The 20,830-nt window shown below is 52.2% G+C and overlaps 1 protein-coding gene across 6 annotated transcripts in view; it reads right to left on the bottom strand.

Annotated features, from left to right (window-relative positions):
- The window catches only part of DLG5 (discs large MAGUK scaffold protein 5), a 147,268-nt gene that overhangs the window by 19,542 nt on the left and 106,896 nt on the right, over positions 1 to 20,830 (bottom strand). For all 6 annotated transcript variants that reach the window (XM_032259182.1, XM_032259181.1, XM_032259180.1 and 3 more), the window contains 12 exons: positions 19,752 to 19,875; positions 19,181 to 19,325; positions 17,637 to 17,749; positions 16,905 to 16,994; positions 16,450 to 16,600; positions 12,138 to 12,300; positions 11,847 to 11,980; positions 11,008 to 11,154; positions 9,514 to 9,697; positions 8,101 to 8,249; positions 7,059 to 7,229; positions 5,974 to 6,170 (listed from right to left, as the gene is read on the bottom strand). In XM_032259182.1, the coding sequence (XP_032115073.1) occupies positions 5,974 to 6,170; positions 7,059 to 7,229; positions 8,101 to 8,249; positions 9,514 to 9,697; positions 11,008 to 11,154; positions 11,847 to 11,980; positions 12,138 to 12,300; positions 16,450 to 16,600; positions 16,905 to 16,994; positions 17,637 to 17,749; positions 19,181 to 19,325; positions 19,752 to 19,875 (1,768 nt within the window). The remainder of the gene's footprint in view (positions 1 to 5,973; positions 6,171 to 7,058; positions 7,230 to 8,100; positions 8,250 to 9,513; positions 9,698 to 11,007; positions 11,155 to 11,846; positions 11,981 to 12,137; positions 12,301 to 16,449; positions 16,601 to 16,904; positions 16,995 to 17,636; positions 17,750 to 19,180; positions 19,326 to 19,751; positions 19,876 to 20,830) is intronic.

The following is a 20,830-nucleotide window of genomic DNA, read 5'->3' on the forward strand; positions in this document are numbered from 1 at the left end:
ACGGGTAGGTGCACGATCAGGGGTGGGGGTTACCAGGGATGCTATGCAGCATTTGGAAGCAATAAACGAAAGCAGGAATTCAAAACCCAATGTGCAGCAGAATTACTTGGGGTAACTTTTAAACTACTACACAGGGATTATTACTCCCAGGTATAATGGAACAGCTTGCAGTATCCCTTGGAGAACAACTAGAACATCTGGGTGAAAAACGAGAAATACATTTTTGAAGGCACCATAATGTGGCAGAGAAAGCCAGAATTTGAGATGTGAAGATCCTGGAGAGAAGGAAACCAGAGTAGTAGAAGCTGACATTCTGCAGGCCTTTCCCCCTTTAGAGCAAGCAGAGACTTCGAGAGTGAGAGTGAGAGGCAGAGAACCCAGGCAGAGGGCCACTGCCGAGGATCCAGGACCCAGGACCCAGGCAGAGGGCCGCTGCCGAGGATCCAGGACCCAGGACCCAGGCAGAGGGCCACTGCCGAGGACTGAGACCCAGGACCCAGGCAGAGGGCCACTGCCGAGGACCGAGACCCAGGACCCAGGCAGAGGGCCGCTGCCGAGGACTAAGGACCCAGGACCTAGGCAGAGGGCTGCTGCCAAGGACCGAGGACCCAGGCAGAGGGCCGCTGATAAGGACAGGGAGCTCAGGCACAAGGCTGCTGATAAGGAATGAGAACCCAGGAAAAGTTTCTGAAAATCTCCAAAGCAGGTGAAATCAAAATGGAGTTCAGGGCTGCCAGGACCTGAGGGGTCATGTTCCAGAGGAAGGGAAGAGCAAAGAACTAAGTCTGATATCAGAAGTTTTCCCTTAAAGCCATTTGCTGTAAAAAGCAAGAAGAGCCTAAGATTAAAAGTCACAGCCGGGCGCGGTGACTCACGCCTGTAATCCCAGCACTTTGGGAGGCCGAGACCAGTGGCACGAGGTCAAGAGACCGAGACCATCCTGGTCAACATGGTGAAACCCCGTCTCTACTAAAACTACAAAAAATCAGCTGGGCATGGTGGCGCATGCCTGTAATCCCAGCTACTCAGGAGGCTGAGGCAGGAGAATTGCCTGAACCCAGGAGGCGGAGGTTGCGGTGAGCCAAGATCGCACCATTGCACTCCAGCCTGGGCAACAAGAGTGAAACTCCGCCTCAAAAAAAAAAAAAAAAAAAAAAAAAAGATAAAGTCACTAAGGCAGTGAGCCATGTGTTCCATGGCCTCCCAGTGCTGCAGAGTGAGAAACTGGAAGTCAAGGCTCCCTAGGATGGAGCGGCCGTAGAGAACACCCCAGGCTGGGACCACTGGTGGGCCACCTCCTAGGGTCAAGGTGAATCATCAGCTGCACAAAAGCTGCAACCCAGCCTGAGGTCAGCTGAGTCTGCAGCTGGATCGAGGTGATCTGCGAGCGGTGGCTACCTCTGGAGCAGAGGACAGACCCTCTCTGGAGGCTGGCAACATCACTCAGAGCCTGATAATCCCCTAAACATAACTTCCGACATCTCAATAAACAATAACCAGGCCTATTCAAGGGGGCAGGACCAAGAAAAACAAAGACCACAGAAAGAGACTCAGGGACGACCACACATGACAGCTAGCAAACGCAGTCTTCACAAACATATGATTAAAGTATTTAGGAGAACAGACGGCAAAAGGGAAAGTCTCAGCAGAGAAAGCCTGGTTAAAAAAAAAAGAACCAAATGGAAACTCTCGAGTGATACATAAAATACACTTTCTGAAAGAACATAATGGATGCAACAGAAGAGCGGAATGATGGACAGGAAAAAGGTGAGGAGAAACAACCAAGCTGGCAGAAGCATCAAGAGAAAGAAGTGGAAAATACAAGAGAAAAAGAGCCCAGAAGACAGGAGACAGACAGGGTATGTTACCCCAAGTAATTCGAAGAACGAAAACGCTGAGGAGAGGCGAGGTCAGCACAGAAGCAATATTAAAGGAACTGTAGCCAGGAATCTCCAAAACCGACCAAACCACCAAGTTACAGATGTAAAAAGTGCTTGGAACCTTCTGAGCAGGATAAACACAACGAAAACCATGCTGGGGGAGCATGGTATGGTAAGAAATTAGGAAATTTCTTTCTGAGAAAGAAAGGCAGAGAAAAGCCTACCCACACATGGTAGGAGACAGGTGGGGGCACCGCCTTCAGCACTGAGACTGGAAAGATGAGCTGGAAAGATTGCCACCCGCAATGAGCATGGCAGGCTGACAAGTGTCCCCCAAAGACTGAAATCACCTCCTAAGCCCCAGATCCCATGAGCATTACCTTATGCAACAAAAGAAGTGATGATTGAGTGAAAGGCCTTGGGAGGAGGGGCTTTTCCTGGAGTATCTGGGTGGGTCCTAAATAAAACGTCATGGGTCCTCTGAGAGGCAGAGGGAGTTGAGAGGCCCACGTGGAGGAGAAGGTGACGTGAAGACAGAGCAGACATGCCAGCATGGCCAGCATGGTGAAGCCCCATCTCTACTAAAAATACAAAAACTAGCCAGATGTGGTGACAGGTGCCTGTAATCCCAGCTTTCTGCAAGCTGAGGCAGGAGAATTGCTTGAACCTAGAAGGTGGAGGTTGCAGTGAGGCGAGATCGCACGACTGCACTCCAGCCTGGGCGACAGAGCGAGATTTTGTCTCAAAAAAATAAATAAAATGAGAATAGTATCCAAGTTAGAAAAGAGGTAGATGGAGTTAGTGGTCTGATGTTTTAGAATTATCATGGAAGTGGTCAAAGTAACGGTTTCTCTTAGAAGTAAGTCAAAGGCGCACGCTGTGGGGTCTATTTTAACCCCCAAAAGCATAAAACAGAAACAAATAACTAAAAACCAGGATATGTAAGAGGATGGTAGAGGATGGCAGGGCAGAATAAAACAAACATATGATTAATTTTTAAAAAGTAAGAAAAAAGGGACAAACAGGAACTAGGTAGAACAAATGGAAAACAGTAAGATGGCAAATGTCTATATATAATGGAGCAAATACTCTGACCAAACAATAAGGACTGTCACAGGGTGCTCAGGTTGTGGAAATTCCTCATGCTGCTCATTTTCTGTAAATGAATGTGCATATTGTTGTATGTATGTTACACTTTCACAAAATTTTTAAAAAGACAGATTGCCACAGTGGATTTAAAAAGTCCCACACGCTGCCTATAAGGGATATTTAAATATAAAGTGACAGAAAAGTTTGAAGTAAAGGAAAAAGATGAACTGTGCCAAAGCTAACCAAAAGAAAACTAGTAATGTCAATAAAAACATCACATAGGCCACGCGTGGTGGCTCACACGTGTAATCCCAGCACTTTGGGAGGCTGAGGCGGATGGATCACAAGGTTAGGAGTTCAAGACCAGCCTGGCCAAAATGGTGATACCCTGCCTCTACTAACAAAAATACAAAAATTAGCTGGGTATGGTGGTCTGCCTGTAATCCCAGCTACTAAGGAGGCTGAGGCAGGGGAATGGCTTGAACCTGGGAGGTGGAGGTTGCAGTGAGCCGAGATCGAGCCACTGCACTCCAGCCTGGGTGACAGAGCAAGACTCCATCTCCCCCCCCCGCTCTCTCTATATATATATCACATAAAATAGACGTTCAGCAAGAAACATTGCTGGAGATCAAGAAGTACATAACGATAAAAGGATCAATTTACCAGGAAGATATAACAATTCAAAATGTGTATGTACCTCATAACAACTTCAAGATATATACTGAAAAACGCCTGAGGAACTAAATGAAAGAATAGACAAAGGGCTATTTTTCAAAGATGCTAACGCTGCTGGACAAATGCCAAACGTACTGGAGACGGTGCCTACAGAGAAAGGAGCAGAGGGCACCAGAGCAGAGACCACAAAGAATGAAGAAATAGAACCAAAAAGCAAAGTAAGAGAGAAACCTCGCCTTGATTGACAGGCTGGCAATATTTTTTTTTTTGGAGACAGGGTCTCACTCTGTCACCTGGGCTGGAGTGCAGTGGCGTGACCACAGCTCACTGCAGCTGTGACCTCCCAGGCTGAGGCAATCTTCCTGCTTCAGCCTCTTCAGTAGCTGGGACTACAAGCATGACCCACCACACCAGGCTAATGTTTTTTAATAGAGACGAGGTTTCACCATGTTGGCCAGGCTGGCCTCAAACTCCTTGCTCAAGTGATCCACCCACCTTAGCCTCCCAAAGTACTGTGATTACAGGTGTGTACCACCGTGCCTGGCCCAAATTTTTCTGTAAGGGGCAAGACAGTAAATATTTTAGGCTTTGAAGGCAAAATGCCAAAACTAAGCAACTGTTATCAGCAAAACGCTAACAGACTTCTTTACACCTTACATTTTAAAAAGTGTAAAAACCTGGCCAGGCGCGGTGGCTCATGACTGTAACCCCAGCACTTTGGGAGGTCAAGACGGGTGGATCATGAGGTCAAGAGATCGAGACCATCCTGGCTAACTTCGTGAAACCCCATCTCTACTAAAAGTACAAAAAAATTAGCCAGGTGTGGTCGCACGCCCCTATAATTTCAGCTACTCGGGAGGCTGAGGCAGATGAATCACTTGAACCCAGGAGGTGGAGGCTGCAGTGAGCTGAGATCATGCCACTGCACTCCAGCCTGGGCAATAAAGCAAGACTCCGTCCCAAACAAATAAATTAATAAAAATAAAAAGTATAAAAACCCATCCTTAGCTCACAGACTGTTTAAAAATAGGCAGTTGGGCCAGACTTGGTCCATGGCCAATAGTTTGCCAACCCTTGCCCTAACTGACAGTAACAGTGGGCCATGTAATCACTACAGTGTGATCCACTCAACTCCCTAGGCCTAAGGTCTTCACTGTAAAAAGGGAAGGGAGGGAGGGAGGCAGCCGGCTGCCGTACACTCTGCTGCTTACTGCACGCCCACACCTGACTGCCAGGGAGGGCAGGTTCTAGGGCAGGATACACACACCAAGGGCCTGGGAGCCACGTTTATAAGGGCCACTTGCTTTGCAGGGCAAATGCAACCTTTCCACAAGGGCTGTCTACAAGAAGATGTACGCCATCTCCTGATAGTCAACTCCGGCCCTGGACTAGCATCCTGCCCCAGAAGGATCATGGAAGACTTGTTAATGAACACAGGATTGACGCTAGAAATGCCGAAGTTCTGCAGAAACCGATGGCCCTTGGTCACAACCAAGCAGCCTGTAATAACCTAAAAGCAAATGGCAAGCAATGCACTCAGCAGAGACTGCTTTTTGCCTACCCCACAGCTATCCTTCCATTTTTCCTTAGTAACTGAACCTCTTACTGAGCCCAGTAATGCACCCAGATAAAACATGCCTTTTATTTTTATTTTATTTTTTTGGAGATGGAATCTTGCTCTGTCGCCCATGCTGGAGTACAGTGGTGCAATCTCAGCTCACTGCAACCTCCGCCTCTTAGGTTCGAGTGATTCTCCTGCCTCAGCCTCCCAAGTAGCTGAGATTACAGGTGCCCACCACCACACCCAGCTAATTTTTGTATTTTTAGTAGAGACAGGGTTTCACCATGTTGGCCAGGCTGGTCTCAAACTCCTGACCTCAGGTGATCCACCTGCCTCTGCCTCCCAAAGTGCTGGGATTACAGGTGTGAGCCACTGCACCCGGCTAAAACATGCCTTTTTGACCTCTCTTGAACATGCAAGTGGACAATGAGATGTAAGTGGAGTCACAGGTTAGGGCTTCCAGATAGCTGCTCAAAGAGGCGCATTCAGCTGAGGCACACTTCTGCCTTACCCCTTCTTCCCTCCTGCTGCCTGAAACAGGGACGTGATGGCTGCAGCTGCACTGACAGGCGGTGACTGGGAGGATGGAGGCCACACCCCATGGATGTGGCTCTGAAGATGGTAGCACCCCCCGTGACCAAGCTGGACACACACCTCCAGACTTGTGCACAAAAGCAAAGTAAGCCTCTCTTTTGTTTAAGTCCCTGCTGTGGAGCTCCTGGATCCTCAGCAAACCCCACCCACTGGAAAACGAGCTCAGCCACTTGCCTTCAAAGAGTGGAATGGAATCATTGGAAAAGGCTTCCAAGGCGAGCAGGTCTTTCCCGTCCTTGGACCCGCTGCGTTTGTGTTTGTGTTTCCTCCGGAAAAAGGACCGGCGTGCAGCCGCTGACAGGGTCTTTGTGGCACTACTGTCATCTTTGACTTCAGACATGCTGAGCCTCCTGGAGAATTCTTGGTCCATCCTGTGGCACAGGGGACAATGCTGGGTAAGGCCATCGAGACCCTGCTGCCCCACCCTACCTGCCCTTCCTGATGAGAAAAGCAAGGGTGGGCCAGGCACCGGGCTCCCCCGACATCCCTTGGCAGGTCTCAAGGCTACATCACTTCCCACGTCCTGGGACCCCTCGGTACATGCTGCAGGGGTGACACAAACGCCAGCACCAGGGCAAGCTCTCAGAGCAGGCCAATGTCTACTACAGCATGTTCAGCTCAGTGTCAAAAGGAACTGGCTAGGGCAGCCTTCACTTGGTGACATGACAAATTATGCTTCCTGCCATAGAAGGGAATGATGCAAGGATGCAGGCTGCCTCGAAAACATTACGCTCAGTGACAGGAGCCGGACGAAAGGCCACACTATGCAATCCCATCTACACAGAAGTCCAGAGAGGAAGACCATGAGTACCAGAAGCAAAGCAGTGGCTACCTAGGACTGAGGGCTGGGTGGAAGGACAGAGGGACTAGGGGTGACAGCGAATGGGTCTGGGGTTTGTTTGAGGTGATGGAGATGCTCTAAAATTAACTGTGGTGGCAGCTGCACACACCTATGAATATACTGAAAACCACTGAATGGTACACTTTGAGGGAGCAGCAAGGTGTGAGTATCTCTACAAATTCATTTTTCTAAAACATTTTTCCTGACCCACCACTGTGCTCTATACAGCACTGACTCACACTAGAAGCAGCTTTTTAGATCAGCACTTTTGGCAAAATGTAGAAAGCGGAAGCTAAGATGAGCAGCAGAGTCCCTCCTCCAGCAGTCCTGGCCCTAGTACCCCTCATGGGACAGCTCCATGGCTGGCTGCCCTTGGCAACCCCTGCCCCAGCCCGCCCCAGGCTCAGACAACACTTACACATATTTGCTGGGAATCTGCCCACGCTGGATCTTCTGGGCATTCTCGTCCAGCTGCCAAGCCATCCAGGACCCGAACGTGCCCTGGGGCAAGGTGTCATCCACGTAGAGGATGTCATCCTTCTTAAAGCTCAGCTCATGCTCCACGTCTGCCAGCCGGTCATAGAGGGCCCTGGACCACAGCACAGAGGGAGCACCATCAGGTGGCTCTGGCCACTAAGAACGGACCAGGTGCCTTCCGTGGCCAGGTCCCTAAGGCTGCTATTCTGCTTTGAGCTGTCTCCAGACTTGATCAGGAATCGCCTCTCCGCATTCTCGTGGTGGTTCTCAAAGTGGGGAGCCCTGCGTTTTACACAAAGGGACAAAGACTGCCTTTGCTCCCCTAACACTAGGGCACATCCCCATCAGAGAAAGAACTTGCCAAGGTCTGTGGCCGTAACTTCTCTTTCCGGGTGGCTTTTCCCATTTGCCTCCCTCCTCAGAGTCCAGGCCCCTGATTCCTACAAAGTGGAATCTCTCCAGGACAGAAACACGTCACCTCCTACGCTAGAGGCAGGGAGTTGTACTGCATCAGTGTTCTCATGCTTTCTGTGATCTCGGATCTTAGGAAACATAAAGAAAGCTCTGAGCTCCTCCTAGAAAACCTGATGCCAGCCCCCAATGCCCACAGCATTTCATACAGTACGTAAGGGCACTGAAGATGCCTGGAAGTCCACACACACTGCAGAGGGATCTGCAAACCTGGCCTGGGGGACACCAGAAAAAGAGGAGCACAGCACACAGGAAAATGGGGTGTGACAGCCTCAAAATTCTCCAAGCCCTAAGCCCTAAAGAGGGAGCCCACGTGGTTCTTAAAGCCCTCAAAAGTTGTTCTAAGTCACAATCATCTCACCACAAATAAGCGTGCAGATTTGAGTGTCAAGGAATGATAATCATGGCCCCAGCCTTGGGGTGCAAGAAACAGCCATTTACCAGGAAGAGAGTCTCCAATGAAAGCCTCTGCTCTGGGCCCAAATCTCCCACCAATTCCCCAGCCACTGTACCTGATGTAGAAGCTGTCACCAGGCAGGCCCTTGGCCTTCGTGAACTCCTCGGGGCGGTACTGCACCTTCAGGCGGATGCCATCCCTGGGCTTCAGCATCTCCACGTAGACCTCCTCCACTGTCTTGTTCCGCACGTCCAGGCTGCCATACTGTGAGATGGGGGGGATGTGGTCAGAAGGCCAAAGTCAGGGGCAGCTTGGGCACCCGAGAGGGGCCAGTGATAGCCATACGGCAGAGATTCAACATCCCTCCTTAACTGAGACCCTGCCTGCCTCCGCTCTGTAGGAAGGGCTGAGTCTTCGTCGTGTCCCCAGCCCCCAGGTCCCGCACATGCTCCCTGGACACGAGGTCCTCTGCCAAGTGGCTGCTCTGCCCTTGACAGCTTATCCAGGAAAAGCCCTGTTCTGGTGCCCAACAAGTCTGGGCTTTTCAGAATAGGGTCCTTCCTCCTGCTGATGCTACCTGTGCTTTTATTAATTTTTTGAGACAGGGTCTCTCTCTGTCACACAGACTGAGTATAGTGGTGCAATCACAGCTCACTGTAGCCTCGACCTCCTGGGCTCAAGTGAGCCTCCCACCTCAGCCTCCCGAGTAGCTGGGACCACAGGTACACTCCACCACACCTGGCTAATCTTTTTGTTCTGTTTTGTTTTCTGTAAAGCTAGGGTCTCACTATGTTGCCCAGGCTGGTCTTAAACTCCTGGGCTCAAGCAATTCTCCCACCTAGGCCTCCCAAAATTCTGGATTACAGGTGTGAGCTACCAAGACCAGACCAACTTGTGCCTTCATATTCTCACGAACCATCTCCCCACTGAGGCAGGAGACCACAGAGAAAGACCATCCTCCTGCAGCTGCACTACCTGAGGGCAGGCACCTCCTGGTGCCCAGGGCCTGAGCCAAGGCTCTGCCCTTGCCTTTCCTCAATGGCCTGCTTGGCTTCACAGGGACCTGCTCAGAGGAGCCTGGCAGCATTCTGTGTTTACAGGGGTTAAAAGATCAACCCTGTGGCCAGGTGTGGTAGCTAATGACTGTAATCCTAGCACTCTGGAAGGCTAAGGTGGGGGGATACTTGAGGTCAGGAGTTTGAGACCAGTCTGGGCAACATGGTGAAACCTGGTCTCTACTAAAAATATAAAAATTAGCTGGGTGTCGTGGTACACACCTGCAGTCCCAGCTACTCAGCTAAGGCAGGAGAATCAGTTGAACCTGGGAAGCAGAGGCTGCAGCGAGCTGAGATCGCGGCATTGCACTGCAGCCTGGGTGACAAGAGCAAGACTCTGCCCAACAACAACAGTCAGCCCTGACCGGCTCACCAGGTGAGAGGTTGTACTCTCCATCTTGCCGCCTGAGACGGCAGCAAGCCCACCGTGCAGGTGGACGGAGGCCTGGCCTGCTCAGCAGCTCAGAACTCACCTCCAGGATGAGGTCCCCTGGCACGAGGCCGTCAGGACCCTTGGCAGGACTGTCATCCTCCACCTCAGCCACAAACACCCCATGCAGGTTCCCGCCGCACAAGTGTACCCCAAGCTCCAGCTGGGACTTTTTGATGAAGACAACACGTGGCTCTAGGGTCTTCTTGTTGGCATCTCCCGCAATCCTTTCGGGAAAAAAAATGAAGTTCCTCAATTGTGCAAAAGGAGGGAGGAGGTGCGAAAAGAAAAAGCAGACGCCAATGTCCTGACCGCTTTCTGCCTGCTTGCTGGGGTCTCAGAACCACAGGGAGCCGAGAGGCGGCCTCTGGTTCTTCTGGTTCAGAGTGCAGGGCAGGACACCTGAGGTGTACTGGAGATGAAGGCAAGACCCCAGGTTCAAAGCCAGTTAGAGGGAGAGTGGAAGGCACACATCAGTGCCCCTGCTCCCAGGCCCGGCTATCACTCTCAAGCCTTAGAGATCAGGATGTCCTCCCTCCCATATGGATCACACTCATTTTCCTAACTTAGTTCTTCCTAAGAAAGGTTAAAGTTGGCCTCACTGTCCAGAGCACAGCAACATGTTCTGCAATGTCTACCAAGCAGCTGCTGTAGACCAGGAACTGCTAACTTGTAAAGAAGGGCTCCTTAACATCAAGGCACTTAAACTCAAGGGAGGGAAGCTGAAAGTAAGCAACAGAAACAGATAAAGGGGGCGTCAGGGGAGACGCCAGCCCGGGAGGAAAATATTGCAGCAGGTAAGTTCCAATGTGACAGACTCTGGTAGAGAGGATGCAGAGCTGGCCTCATTCTGTGAAATGCTGCCCAGAGCTTGGCGAAGGCCCCTCAGTGCTGGAGACATGGCTCCTCCAGGACTGCAGATTGATTGTGCCGCACCCTGGCCTGGGTGGCCCTCCCTGCAGCCCCAGGCCAGGCTGGATGCTGTGCAGCTCCCACAGGGCTCCTTCCTCCTCCTGAACACGGCTGTCCCCTTGGCCTGGACTTCCCTTTATGCCCACCCTTGGCTCTTGCCTGGCCCGAACATTTTAATCCAGCTGCCACACTGCAGTGATCTTCCTGCCCGCTCTGCAGTGGCCAGCAGTGCCCTCCTGGCACCCTACTTGTGCTGCACACGCCCGGCACTGGTCCGCCACCTCCTTGGGGGAAGCACTGCTGTGGGTGGCCAGAGCCCAGGGCCGGGCTGGATGATGACTGTGGGAATGTGTCCAAAGACAGAAAGAGAGTGAATGAGAAATGGAGGAGAGAAAGAGAAAATGCAGGGGAAAGAACGTGTCAACTAGAAAACAGGAGAAAAAAAGGAAAAGAGAGAGGATGGTGGTAAAAAGGAATGCTGTGCTCCCAGCCCAACTCCTGAAGACCTGGCGTGTGGCCTGCAGCACATGAGGCTGGTTGCCCAGTGCCTGCGCCACCCGGAGGATGTGCTCAGCCCCACCCAGCCCAAGTGGACACAGAAGGCTCACAGCACACATCTGCTGACCTGGAGCTGGGGGTGCTCTGCTTGGCTGGGGGGGTGCCAGGGCCCTCGTCCTGCTCCATCAGTGGGTCAATGACAGAGGGATGCTCCGGGGTAGTGGTGCCGCTGCCCTGGAGAGTGGAGTGGGTACCGGCAGGGTCCAGGTGTGAGCTGGGGACGGAGGACAGGAGGAATAAGGAGCAGCACAAAGCCATCCAGAGCCACCCCCTTTCCTGTGGCAACTGGGCTTGAGTTGTAAATGGGAACTGGGTCACACCGCCCTGTGTCCTAAGCAGAGCAGACACATTAGGAACCTGGACCTGTGACATCCACCCCAAAGGATCTGCCTGTCCTCTCCTCCCCACCTGCCCTCAGCTCAGGGACCCTCTCCAAAGGCATCTGGCCTCGGGACCCATGAGCATCCTGTCCCTTTTCCTCTGCCTGTGCATCCTATCTGTTCCGCTGAGCCTGTGGCGCAGCACTAGAGGGCGTGCACCCTTCTTTTCTGCCCTTCGACCCACGGCTCAGGGACAGATACAAGCAGGTGTCCAGCGTCTGCTCATGGTCAGGGAGCCAAACACTCTGAGCCAGAATCCACCCATGGGGCCGCAGCTCCTGGCTGCCACCGGGCCCCTGCTGGGTAGGGGGACCACGCTATCTGTTTCCACACCCTATTTCAGGAGGCGACAGCCTCTCTCTGTATGCCCCTTTTCCAAAATTCAGGGTTGGTCACCTCTCCCTTCAGCAGCAGTAGGATCCCCAGAACTTGCGACTGGCTCCCCAGGTCTCCCAGCAATGAGTGCAGTGCTGCCACCCCCACCTCTCTGCCCTGGCCCAGACAGCCCGGAGAGGCCCACACTCACCTGGACCGGGAGTGGCTGCTGAGCTGGTGCACGTGGGGGTTGTACTGGGCCAGGATGGTGATGGTGTCACACTGCTGCCCGATGATGAGCCGCGCCTGCTGCTCTGTGGCGCTCCGCAGGTTTATGCCATTGAACTGGGGAAACACCAGGGTGGGCTCAGTGACAGGGTGGGGGCTGTGGACAGGGAGAAGGCCCTGAGGACTTGGGAGTACTGCTGTTCCCTAGGAGGAGGAGAGGGGGAAGAAGGGCAGGTTTCCATGGAACCCATGCAGGAAGGCAGCTCCCTCTCACCTCTAGTAACTGATCCCCGTACTCGAGGCCGGCCTGGTGAGCGATGCTCCCCATGGTCACCTTGGAGACGTAGATGCCGCCCTTCTCTCCACTCACGATGGAGATGCCCAGCGGCTCTGAGCCCTTCTGCACCTTCACATGGCGTGGCTCTTCCACGTAAGGCCTGGGGAAGAGTCAAAAGTTTCAGGGGCTCAGAGCCAAATGAAAGGGCTGGGGAGAGCCTGAGCTTCGGCTTGCGATCAGGCAGTGCAGAAAGGGCCCCGAGCCTGGATGCTCCCATCGTGACACAGCTAGATAGGGCCACAGTGGGCCCACCCCTGTGTGACAAAGGATCACATTCCCACAGCCTCACGCAACGTGAGCACAGCACACCCAGACATGCAAGCACCCAGGCCAAAGACACAGAGAATGGTCCCTGTGAACTATAAATACTGATACACGTGGATTTTTATCACAGGAGAGGAGCTGCCCCACAATATGCAATTGCAAACTCTGGGGGGGAGGGGTCTCAAGATGCCCTCCGAGGAAAAGAAATGGCTCCTGGGATGACATTCCATCCTGAGGAGGCAACAGAAAATAATCCACTTTTGTGTTTACTGGCTACACAGAGTGATGTCAACTGGTCATGGAAATTAAGCCAATGCAGATCCGAGCTGTTATAAAGGGAGAAGAAGGCTCCAGCAAGGCTGAAGTGATGCACTTGCTGCCCTGGGCTGCCCACTGTGCCCAAGGGCACCACGGGCAGGGGCATGGCGGGGAGCCTCTGGGCAGGCTGACCGAATGGAGGAAGACCTGGGCCTGGCAGCCATGCACAGCCTCAGAAGAGCTCTATGGTGGCAGAGACATCTGGAAGGTGACAAAGGTTAGAAAGAACATAAGGGACACTCAGATGACAATGACAACCGGAGACACCTGGAACAGAAAGACAACCAAAGACACCTTGTCGCTGGGAAAAGACAGCTGAGTGATGATGAGCCCGGGACTTCACGCCGGCCCTGGTCGCAGGATAAAACCATAGCCAAAGGCTGAGGGGGCCAGTCCAGGTCCCCTCTACAGCACAAGGTGGGGACAGGTTCTAGTGAGAAGGCACCTAAACCACCCCACCCTGGCCACCTGGAGGCAGAGAAGCTTCCCACTTGGCAGTCTCAGCCTGCGGCCCTGCGGCCCAACCCTCTTGGGAGGGAGAGATTAAAATTCTTCTTGAGTTGTCCCTGCTCTCTCTCACCCTCCAAAGTGTTCCCACTTCCCAAACTTGTTCGCTCTGGAAGTCCTCCCTTAACCCTTCAGCTCAGACAGATACTCCCCAGCCTATACCCACGGTCCCTTCCAACTCAAGATGGATTAGAGCCCCAGGCTGTTGAGACCTGCAGAGCCCTCAGCACATAGCCAGCCCCACATCACCCTCCTGCACCAGCCTCAGATGATGGAACAGAGACCCAAGACATAAAGAGGTCCACCTCCATACCACACGTGTATCCCAATAAAGGAGCAAGTGAGTAAATCACAGCAACAGCCACACAACAGAATGACAGTCTGAATCAGGCTCCAGTGACATGCAAAGATGTAAGGGACACACTGTGGGGTGCGGAGCCTGATCAGCACCATTGCACTTACACTCATCTGCACCCGCACACACGAGTATGCATGAATTTATGCACAAGGAGGTTCCTATGGAGGACATTACTAAGTGTTTCTGCACAGGACATCACCAGGTAAGGGGATCTGAGATAATCTTTTTTTCTTTCTTTTTTTTGGAGACAGAGTCTCACTCTGCCACCCAGGCTGGAGTGGCATCATCTCAGCTCACTGCAGCCTCCACCTCCTGGGTTCCAACGATTCTCCTGCCTCAACCTCCTGAATAGCTGGGATTACAGGCGCCTGCTAACATGCCTGGCTAATTTTTGTATTTTTAGTAGACATGGGGTTTCACCATGCGGGCCAGACTGGTCTCAAACTCCTGACCTCAAGAGATCCGCCCATCTCAACCTCCCAAAGTGCTGGGATTACAGGCATGAGCAACTGTGCCCAGCCAGAAATTATCTTCACTTTTTAGTCTTCTGAATGATGTAAATTTTTTATAATATGCATAAAATTTTTCTCTAAACAATAGCTGCTTCTCAAAAGAGGTTTATAAAGTATACTTAAACAATTACAAATAGCTGAAAACATAATGTTAGGCAGATGTGATTATACATAAATAATAAAGCATGCATTCTACATACATATATATGTATCTCCAAAAGGTAATGACAATTGACTTTCTGGTTGAAGAGATTAAATGTGACTTTCTTCTTCTTTCTACTTTGTTTTTTTTTTTTTTTTTTTTGAGATGGAGTATCACTCTGTTGCCCAGGCTGGAGTGCGGTGACGCAATCTTAGCTTACTGCAATCTCCGCCTCCCAGATTCAAGTGATTCTCCTGCCACAGCCTCCCGAGTAGCTGGGAGTACAAGCACCTGCCACTATGCCTGGCTAATTTTTGTATTTTTAGTAGAGACGGAGCTTCACCATGTTGGCCAGGCTGGTCTTGAACTCCTGACCTCAGGTGATCCACCTGCCTTGGCTTTCCAAAGTGCTAGGATTACAGGCGTGAGCCACTGCACCCAGACTTCTTTCTACTTTTCTATGTCCCTGATTTTCTATAACAAGTATAAAATACTATACTTCAGAATCTGGAAAACAGGGCCATTTATAAAAAGAAAGCTGGCTCAGTCAGGTCACACATGTCAAATTTCATCTCCAATTGGATCCTAACTACCATGAGGGCAGGAGTCACTCACACTTTTCTCCCTCCTGGAGCAGCTCCTGGCTTTTTGCACCCTGCAGGGAACTAAGGAATGCTTGATGGTGGGTGGCAAGGCCTTCTTCATGACTGAAGAACCCACCTCACTCGGGGAAGGTCCTGTCCTCTCTGGCCAGGGAAGGGGCTGAGTAAAATGGGCCAGTGTGCTTCTGCACGTGCCACATGGTAAGAGCTCCATCAGCATTTCTGATGAGGTACACCCGATTCCCCTACTGGGGCCAGGCCTCTGTGTTCTGGTGTCCTTTCATTACCCCTCAGGTTCTCTGGTTTGTTGCCCTTTAAGTTCAGACTTTCAAGTCAAACATAAGATTTTCTCTGGCTGGGCCCGGTGGCTCACGCCTGTAATCCCAACACTTTGGGAGACCGAGGTGCACAGGTAACCTGAAGTCAGGAGTTTGAGATCAGGCTGACCAACATGGTAAAATCTCGTCTCTAATAATACAAAAATTAGCTGGGCATGGTAGTGGGTGCCCATAATCCCAATTACGCGGGAGGCTGAGGTAGGAGAATCACTTGAACCCAGGAGGTGGAGGTTGTGAGCTAAGACTGCACCACTGCACTCCAGCCCAGGCAACAGAGCAAGACTCCATCTCCAAAAAAAAAAAGATTTTTCCCAACATAGGGCCCACCCCACAGGGCTCCCTGCTGAGGCTCATAGCTACAGAGGCCTCAGCTTTCTGAATTGAAATGAACAAGAGTAGCTGTGTTTCTTTTGGTGATTAAATAAAGGTAAGTTTAAGTTTAATCAGAGCTCTGTAAGATCTATGATCTAGACAGAAGCTGTTAAATGTACACATGTTCTAGTAAGTTCCGTCCAGGGGAACAACAGAGAGGGCGGAGGTGTGTGCAGAGTGCACAGGGGTGACAGACTTCATGGAGGGGGTGCCTCTGGACAGACAGCTAGCCTACAGTCAACCTGAAACCTAAGCAAAGACGGGCCTGCATTCTAAAATGAACCAGTAAAGAGCTAGGCTGCACATTTATGCTTTATGGCCTTTCTTCCTAGGTATATTTTAATTCATAACAAAAAGCTTCAAGTGGGAGGGAAAACCACAGGATAATAAGTCCGGGTGCCAGCGGCTAACCAGGCTGCGGCCATAGGCCGGTCACTCCAACGTCTGAACCCAGTTTCCTCAACTGTGAAGTGGGGGTAATAATAACAACAACACTCACAGGGTCCCTGGAAGGATCTCGTGACTTAGTCACATGTAAAGTGCTTGAACAAGGGCCCAGGAAGGTGTATGTGGTGCCACGATGGCATGATCACCATCAGGTGGTTGCCAGCATCATCTACTATGAGCCAGCCCCGCGCCCTGCCTTACCATTCACACGTGCCTCACCTCCCTGTATCCAGTGTCCCATGGCACCTGTTGGTGACACCAGCGAATGCTGGGACACCCAAGCTGCTCCTGCTGCTTCTACTAAGCCCCTTCCCTGCAGAGCCTGGGCCCACCACTGGGATGCACTGTCCACTGGTTTACCCACGCCATCGATGCCAGGCCATGCTCACCTGTCCTTTCTCCGCTCCCCGAGGGACGCAGGGTTGACAGCGATTCTGGGCAATGTGGAGGCTGAGGTCTGGGACTGGCTACAAGAGGACAGGGTGTCGATGTTGAGGGGTGACTGCGGAGGAGTGCTGCATTCAGAATGTGACAGTGAACCTGCAGAGAGGAGCGTGTACTGCTGGTGTGAACTCCCATCTCCCTTCCCCACAGCCAAGACCGAAAGGCAGATGTGATCCAGACACACAGCTCTATCCCCACTGCATTACATGGCCTGGATCTCAGACGCTGGGCTCTGCGTTGTCCCCTCTCCTCCCACATCACCCGGGCCACTGCTGGGCTCAATGAACTTTTACTGATTGACTGAGACGATTATGAAGTTCTCAACTAAGCCCAGAGGCTCCACCGTGAGGAGTCAGACCACAGGAAAAGCAGGAGAGATGGGATGCCAAGAAGTCCTTACCTCTATCGGAGCCCACAACAGACCGCGGGTATCTTGGGGTTGATGGGATTTTAATGCGTTCCGCCTTGAACTGCAAGTTACTGGAAGAACCTGTTGTTCCGTAAGGCAACGAAACTTCAGGCCTTGACGTTCAACACCACCCCGTCCTCCCTCTCCACCAGGCTACCACTCAGGATGATAAACGTAAAGCTGGGCCCTGCTGTTATTCTCAAGGGAGCCCTGATGTGGAACACTCAAGAAAAGCAGACGCTAAACATTTATCTCAATAAACTGTGCAGGCCCAGACTGCTCCAGAACAGGAGCACCCAAGTCTCACTTCCAGCCACGGAACAGCCACCTAAGTGTCACAGCAGCTGCTCCATCTTTTCTCCCCAGCGCCAGAGCTCCCCTAAGACCTCCATGGGCTACCTGTCCAACTCTACCCTGGGGATCACTTTCCATACAAAAATGTATAAACAGCCATACAAAATAGCCCAGGGCACAGGGAGCAAGGCTCCTAGCTGAGGGGTGACCTGCATGACCATACAGCCCCTGCAGAAAGCGGAAGGCGAAAGCAGTGGCTCCGACAGCAGCATGGGCATGGCTGGCCCACGAAGGCAGCAGCCCTTCCCAGAGGGAACTGAGCTCAGTCCCTCGTGTGGGGAGCCCACCCACAGATGTGGGCATTAGGATGCAGGCAGAGATGAAAACTTTGGCACCCGCTGCAGCACCAAATCCAAATGGTGCAGTTACCTAGGCGGGCGCTGGAGGGCAGTGAGTTGGACCCGTGGGTGGCTCTCATCTCGGAGTAGTCGCTGCAGGCCCTGTGGCTCAGGTCCAGGCTCAGGCGTCCCTGGTGCTGGACACTGCGTAAAAACAAAAGGTGAGAAGTTCAGGAGGAAGACCAAGAAAAGATGTGACCATCCACATCTCTGGGGAGAAACAGACCAGCCTAGTTTCCAAGTGAGCAGAAGGGAGGCCCAGGAGCCACTGAATATCAGCTGAGGATACCAGGCTGTCCTCAGCCACTCCTGGAGGTGGCGTACACCAAGGACCTTCAGGCAGGAGAAAAGGCCACATGCATGCGGCAGGCGGTATCATACCCACTCCAGTCACAGGGCCAGGATCAGGCTCACCAGAGGAAGCAATAAAAAATACAGGCTTTGCAACCTGGGTGGGCCCAGGGAGGGGGAACCTCTCCTCCCAGAAGGTGGGTAAGGAGGGACAAGATGGGCATGGAGGACTTTGGGGAGCAGACCTACGTGCCTCAATCGGGACAGAGTGCCTAGGAAGCCGGAGGGCACAGCAGGGATCACCCACGTCAGGCTGCCCTGAGGTCAGGCCTCAGCAGCATCTTTTTCTGGCTGTGTAATGAGATGACATCTCTTCCCTGCTTAAACTCTCTAGTGGTCTTCACTGTCCTTAGAATAAAATCCAAACTCTTTATTACGGCTGCAGGTCCCACAGGGTTTGTGCCCTGTGACCTCAGATCTCTTCCTGACTTACTGCCCCATTGCCAAGCTCCCACCACTGTGCCCGGGAACCCTGGCCTTGGCACCAATGGCCCTTCTCCCTGGAGGCTCCAGCCTTGGTCTTGTGCAGCTGGCCTCTTTCATCCTTCTGGTCACAGCAGCATCCCCCCTCTGCCTCAGGGCCCTTCTTGACCACCCACTCTCACTTACCACCCTCTTCCAGGTCACAGCCCAGCCGGTCACCCTGTTTGACTGCCTTCAGAGCCTCTCGGCACCGTCTGACATCACTCTATTGATTTGTTTTCCGTCTGCCTCCCTCATTTGAACACACCACACCACATGAGTCGGAAGCTAATCTGTTTAGTTCAGCATTGCATCCTCTTATAATTAGGGTAGACCATGACATGTAGTAAGTGCTCAATAAAAATCTGTCAAATGAATGAGTAAACGTGGCCTGGAGCCAGCCCATCCTCTTATGTATCAGTTTCCTCATCTTGAAGACAGAGACAGTAATAGGACTTAGCCCATGAGGTTGCTGTTGATTCGGTGAAATGATATTCATAAAGGTCTGAGCACAATGCCTGGGACACAGGCACTCAAATATCAGCTGCTATCACTACTGTCCTTTCAGTACCTTTTGAAACCTCGTGCTGATGAGTTAAGAAAGCAGCCCTAAGGCTCCCTTTCCCTGCGTTGCTCTAGCCAGCTCTTCCCAGCCAGGCAAGGAAGCTCCTCCACTGATGAGCCTCTTTATGCACCTGTGGTTCCATGTCCAGGCAGGCTTGGGAAGCTGGGTACAGAGAAACACAGGGTGCCTTTACATACCTGGGATGCAAACCCTGGGGGCCGGCATCTCGGGCCGCAGGTGGAGAGCTGCAGGGGCCAACCCTGTGGCTGCGCACGGTGTAGATGGGGTTCCTCAGGATGGAGCTCATGGTGGTGCTGGGGGTCACACTCCGGGGAACAGTGCCTAGAAATGGGCTTGATGAGAAAAGTCACCCCAAAGCACCCAGCCAGCCCTGGACTTATGCACGCCTTTTCCCTGTATCCTAGGAAGCAGCCATAGTCTTTGGGGAAAAGGACTTGCGAGATGAGTTTTAACCACCAATTCACAATGTGGCTGGGGCTCCTGGCCTGTCTCCACCTGTAAAATGGGGAGAATTCTCTTTCATGAAATCCTATGTCCCAGATTGCTATGGGGAGAAAGCCCTTTGACAAGCTAAGACATGTCATGGCTATAAGACAAACCATCCCAGGGCAGCATTTCCCAGTTCTCTGGACCTCAGGGCTGAAAACACTTGGGAGCTCTCTGAAATGCTGCCTCCCCTCTCCCTGGAGACTAGGCAGCCCGAGTCTACACCGATCCTCAGTCCCAGTCCCTGGCCCGCTGACTCACCCACAGACGGCCTGCTAGGGTACAGTGGGGGATTGTTGTGCCGGCTGGGATGCCCGGGTGAGTAAGGTGCCCACTCCTGGAGCTCCGGGGAGAGTTCTCCACTGACTGGGACGCACTTCTGTTCCTGCAGAAGCAAGGGCAAGAGTGTCTGCTAGAAAGAGCGGCCAGGTGCAGTGGCTCACACCTGTAATCCCAGCACTGTAAGAGGCCGAGGTGGGCAGATCAACTGAGCTCAGGAGTTCAAGACCACCCTGGCCAACATGGCAAAACCCCGTCTCCACTAAAAATTCAAAAATTAGCTGGGCATGGTGACGGGTCCCTGTAATCTCAGCTACTCAGGAGGCTGAGGCAGGAGAATCACTTGAGCCTGGGAGGCAGAAGTTACAGTGGGCCGAGATTGCACCACTGTACTCCAGCCTGAGCGACAGAGTAAGACTCCCATCTTGAAAAAAAACAAAAACAGTGGAGCTTTTGGACACCTCTACAAGCCAGTTTCTGTCCCCCAGGAACCAGCTCCTCCCACTGGGGCACAGGAGGAGACAGGTGGAAAGAAGTCTTGCCCATTGATGTTGCCTTACACGGCTGCAAGGGAGCAGCTTTACAGACCCTTCAGAAGAAAACTGCAGAAAATGAATCTGTTCTTTCACATAGAGATCATGTTAAAGGGGAGAATGCACACGTGCATCAGGCACGTACAACTCTGCCCAATGCACAGGGCTGTGGGAAGCTCTCTGTCCCCAGTGAGCAGTGTGGACTGGTGCCTGGGATGCTGTCCACAGTCCCCAGCAATCTCACCCTCCTAGAAATGATGACAGCACACACAGTCAGGCTGTCCTGCTGCCCACTCAGTCTCACACGTGCCACCTCATCTCCCTAGCCCTTCAAGGCAAGTCCACGCCCTAGGTTTTATTGTACAAGTTCAAAAGCTTCTTGTCTGAAAAAGCAAACCAAATGCTATACCCAAGAAAGCGTTCCCCTCCTGGCGTCACACTCCCATGCCACGTACCTACCTCCTAGCTGGGCCACTTCCCACAGGCATCCCCCTGCTACCCCTTCCTCTTCCTCAACTCCAACAGCAA

This window comes from Sapajus apella, unplaced genomic scaffold (assembly GCF_009761245.1).
Source record: "Sapajus apella isolate SASKATOON/1434 unplaced genomic scaffold, GSC_monkey_1.0 scaffold107, whole genome shotgun sequence".
Taxonomy (NCBI): Eukaryota; Metazoa; Chordata; class Mammalia; order Primates; family Cebidae; genus Sapajus; species Sapajus apella.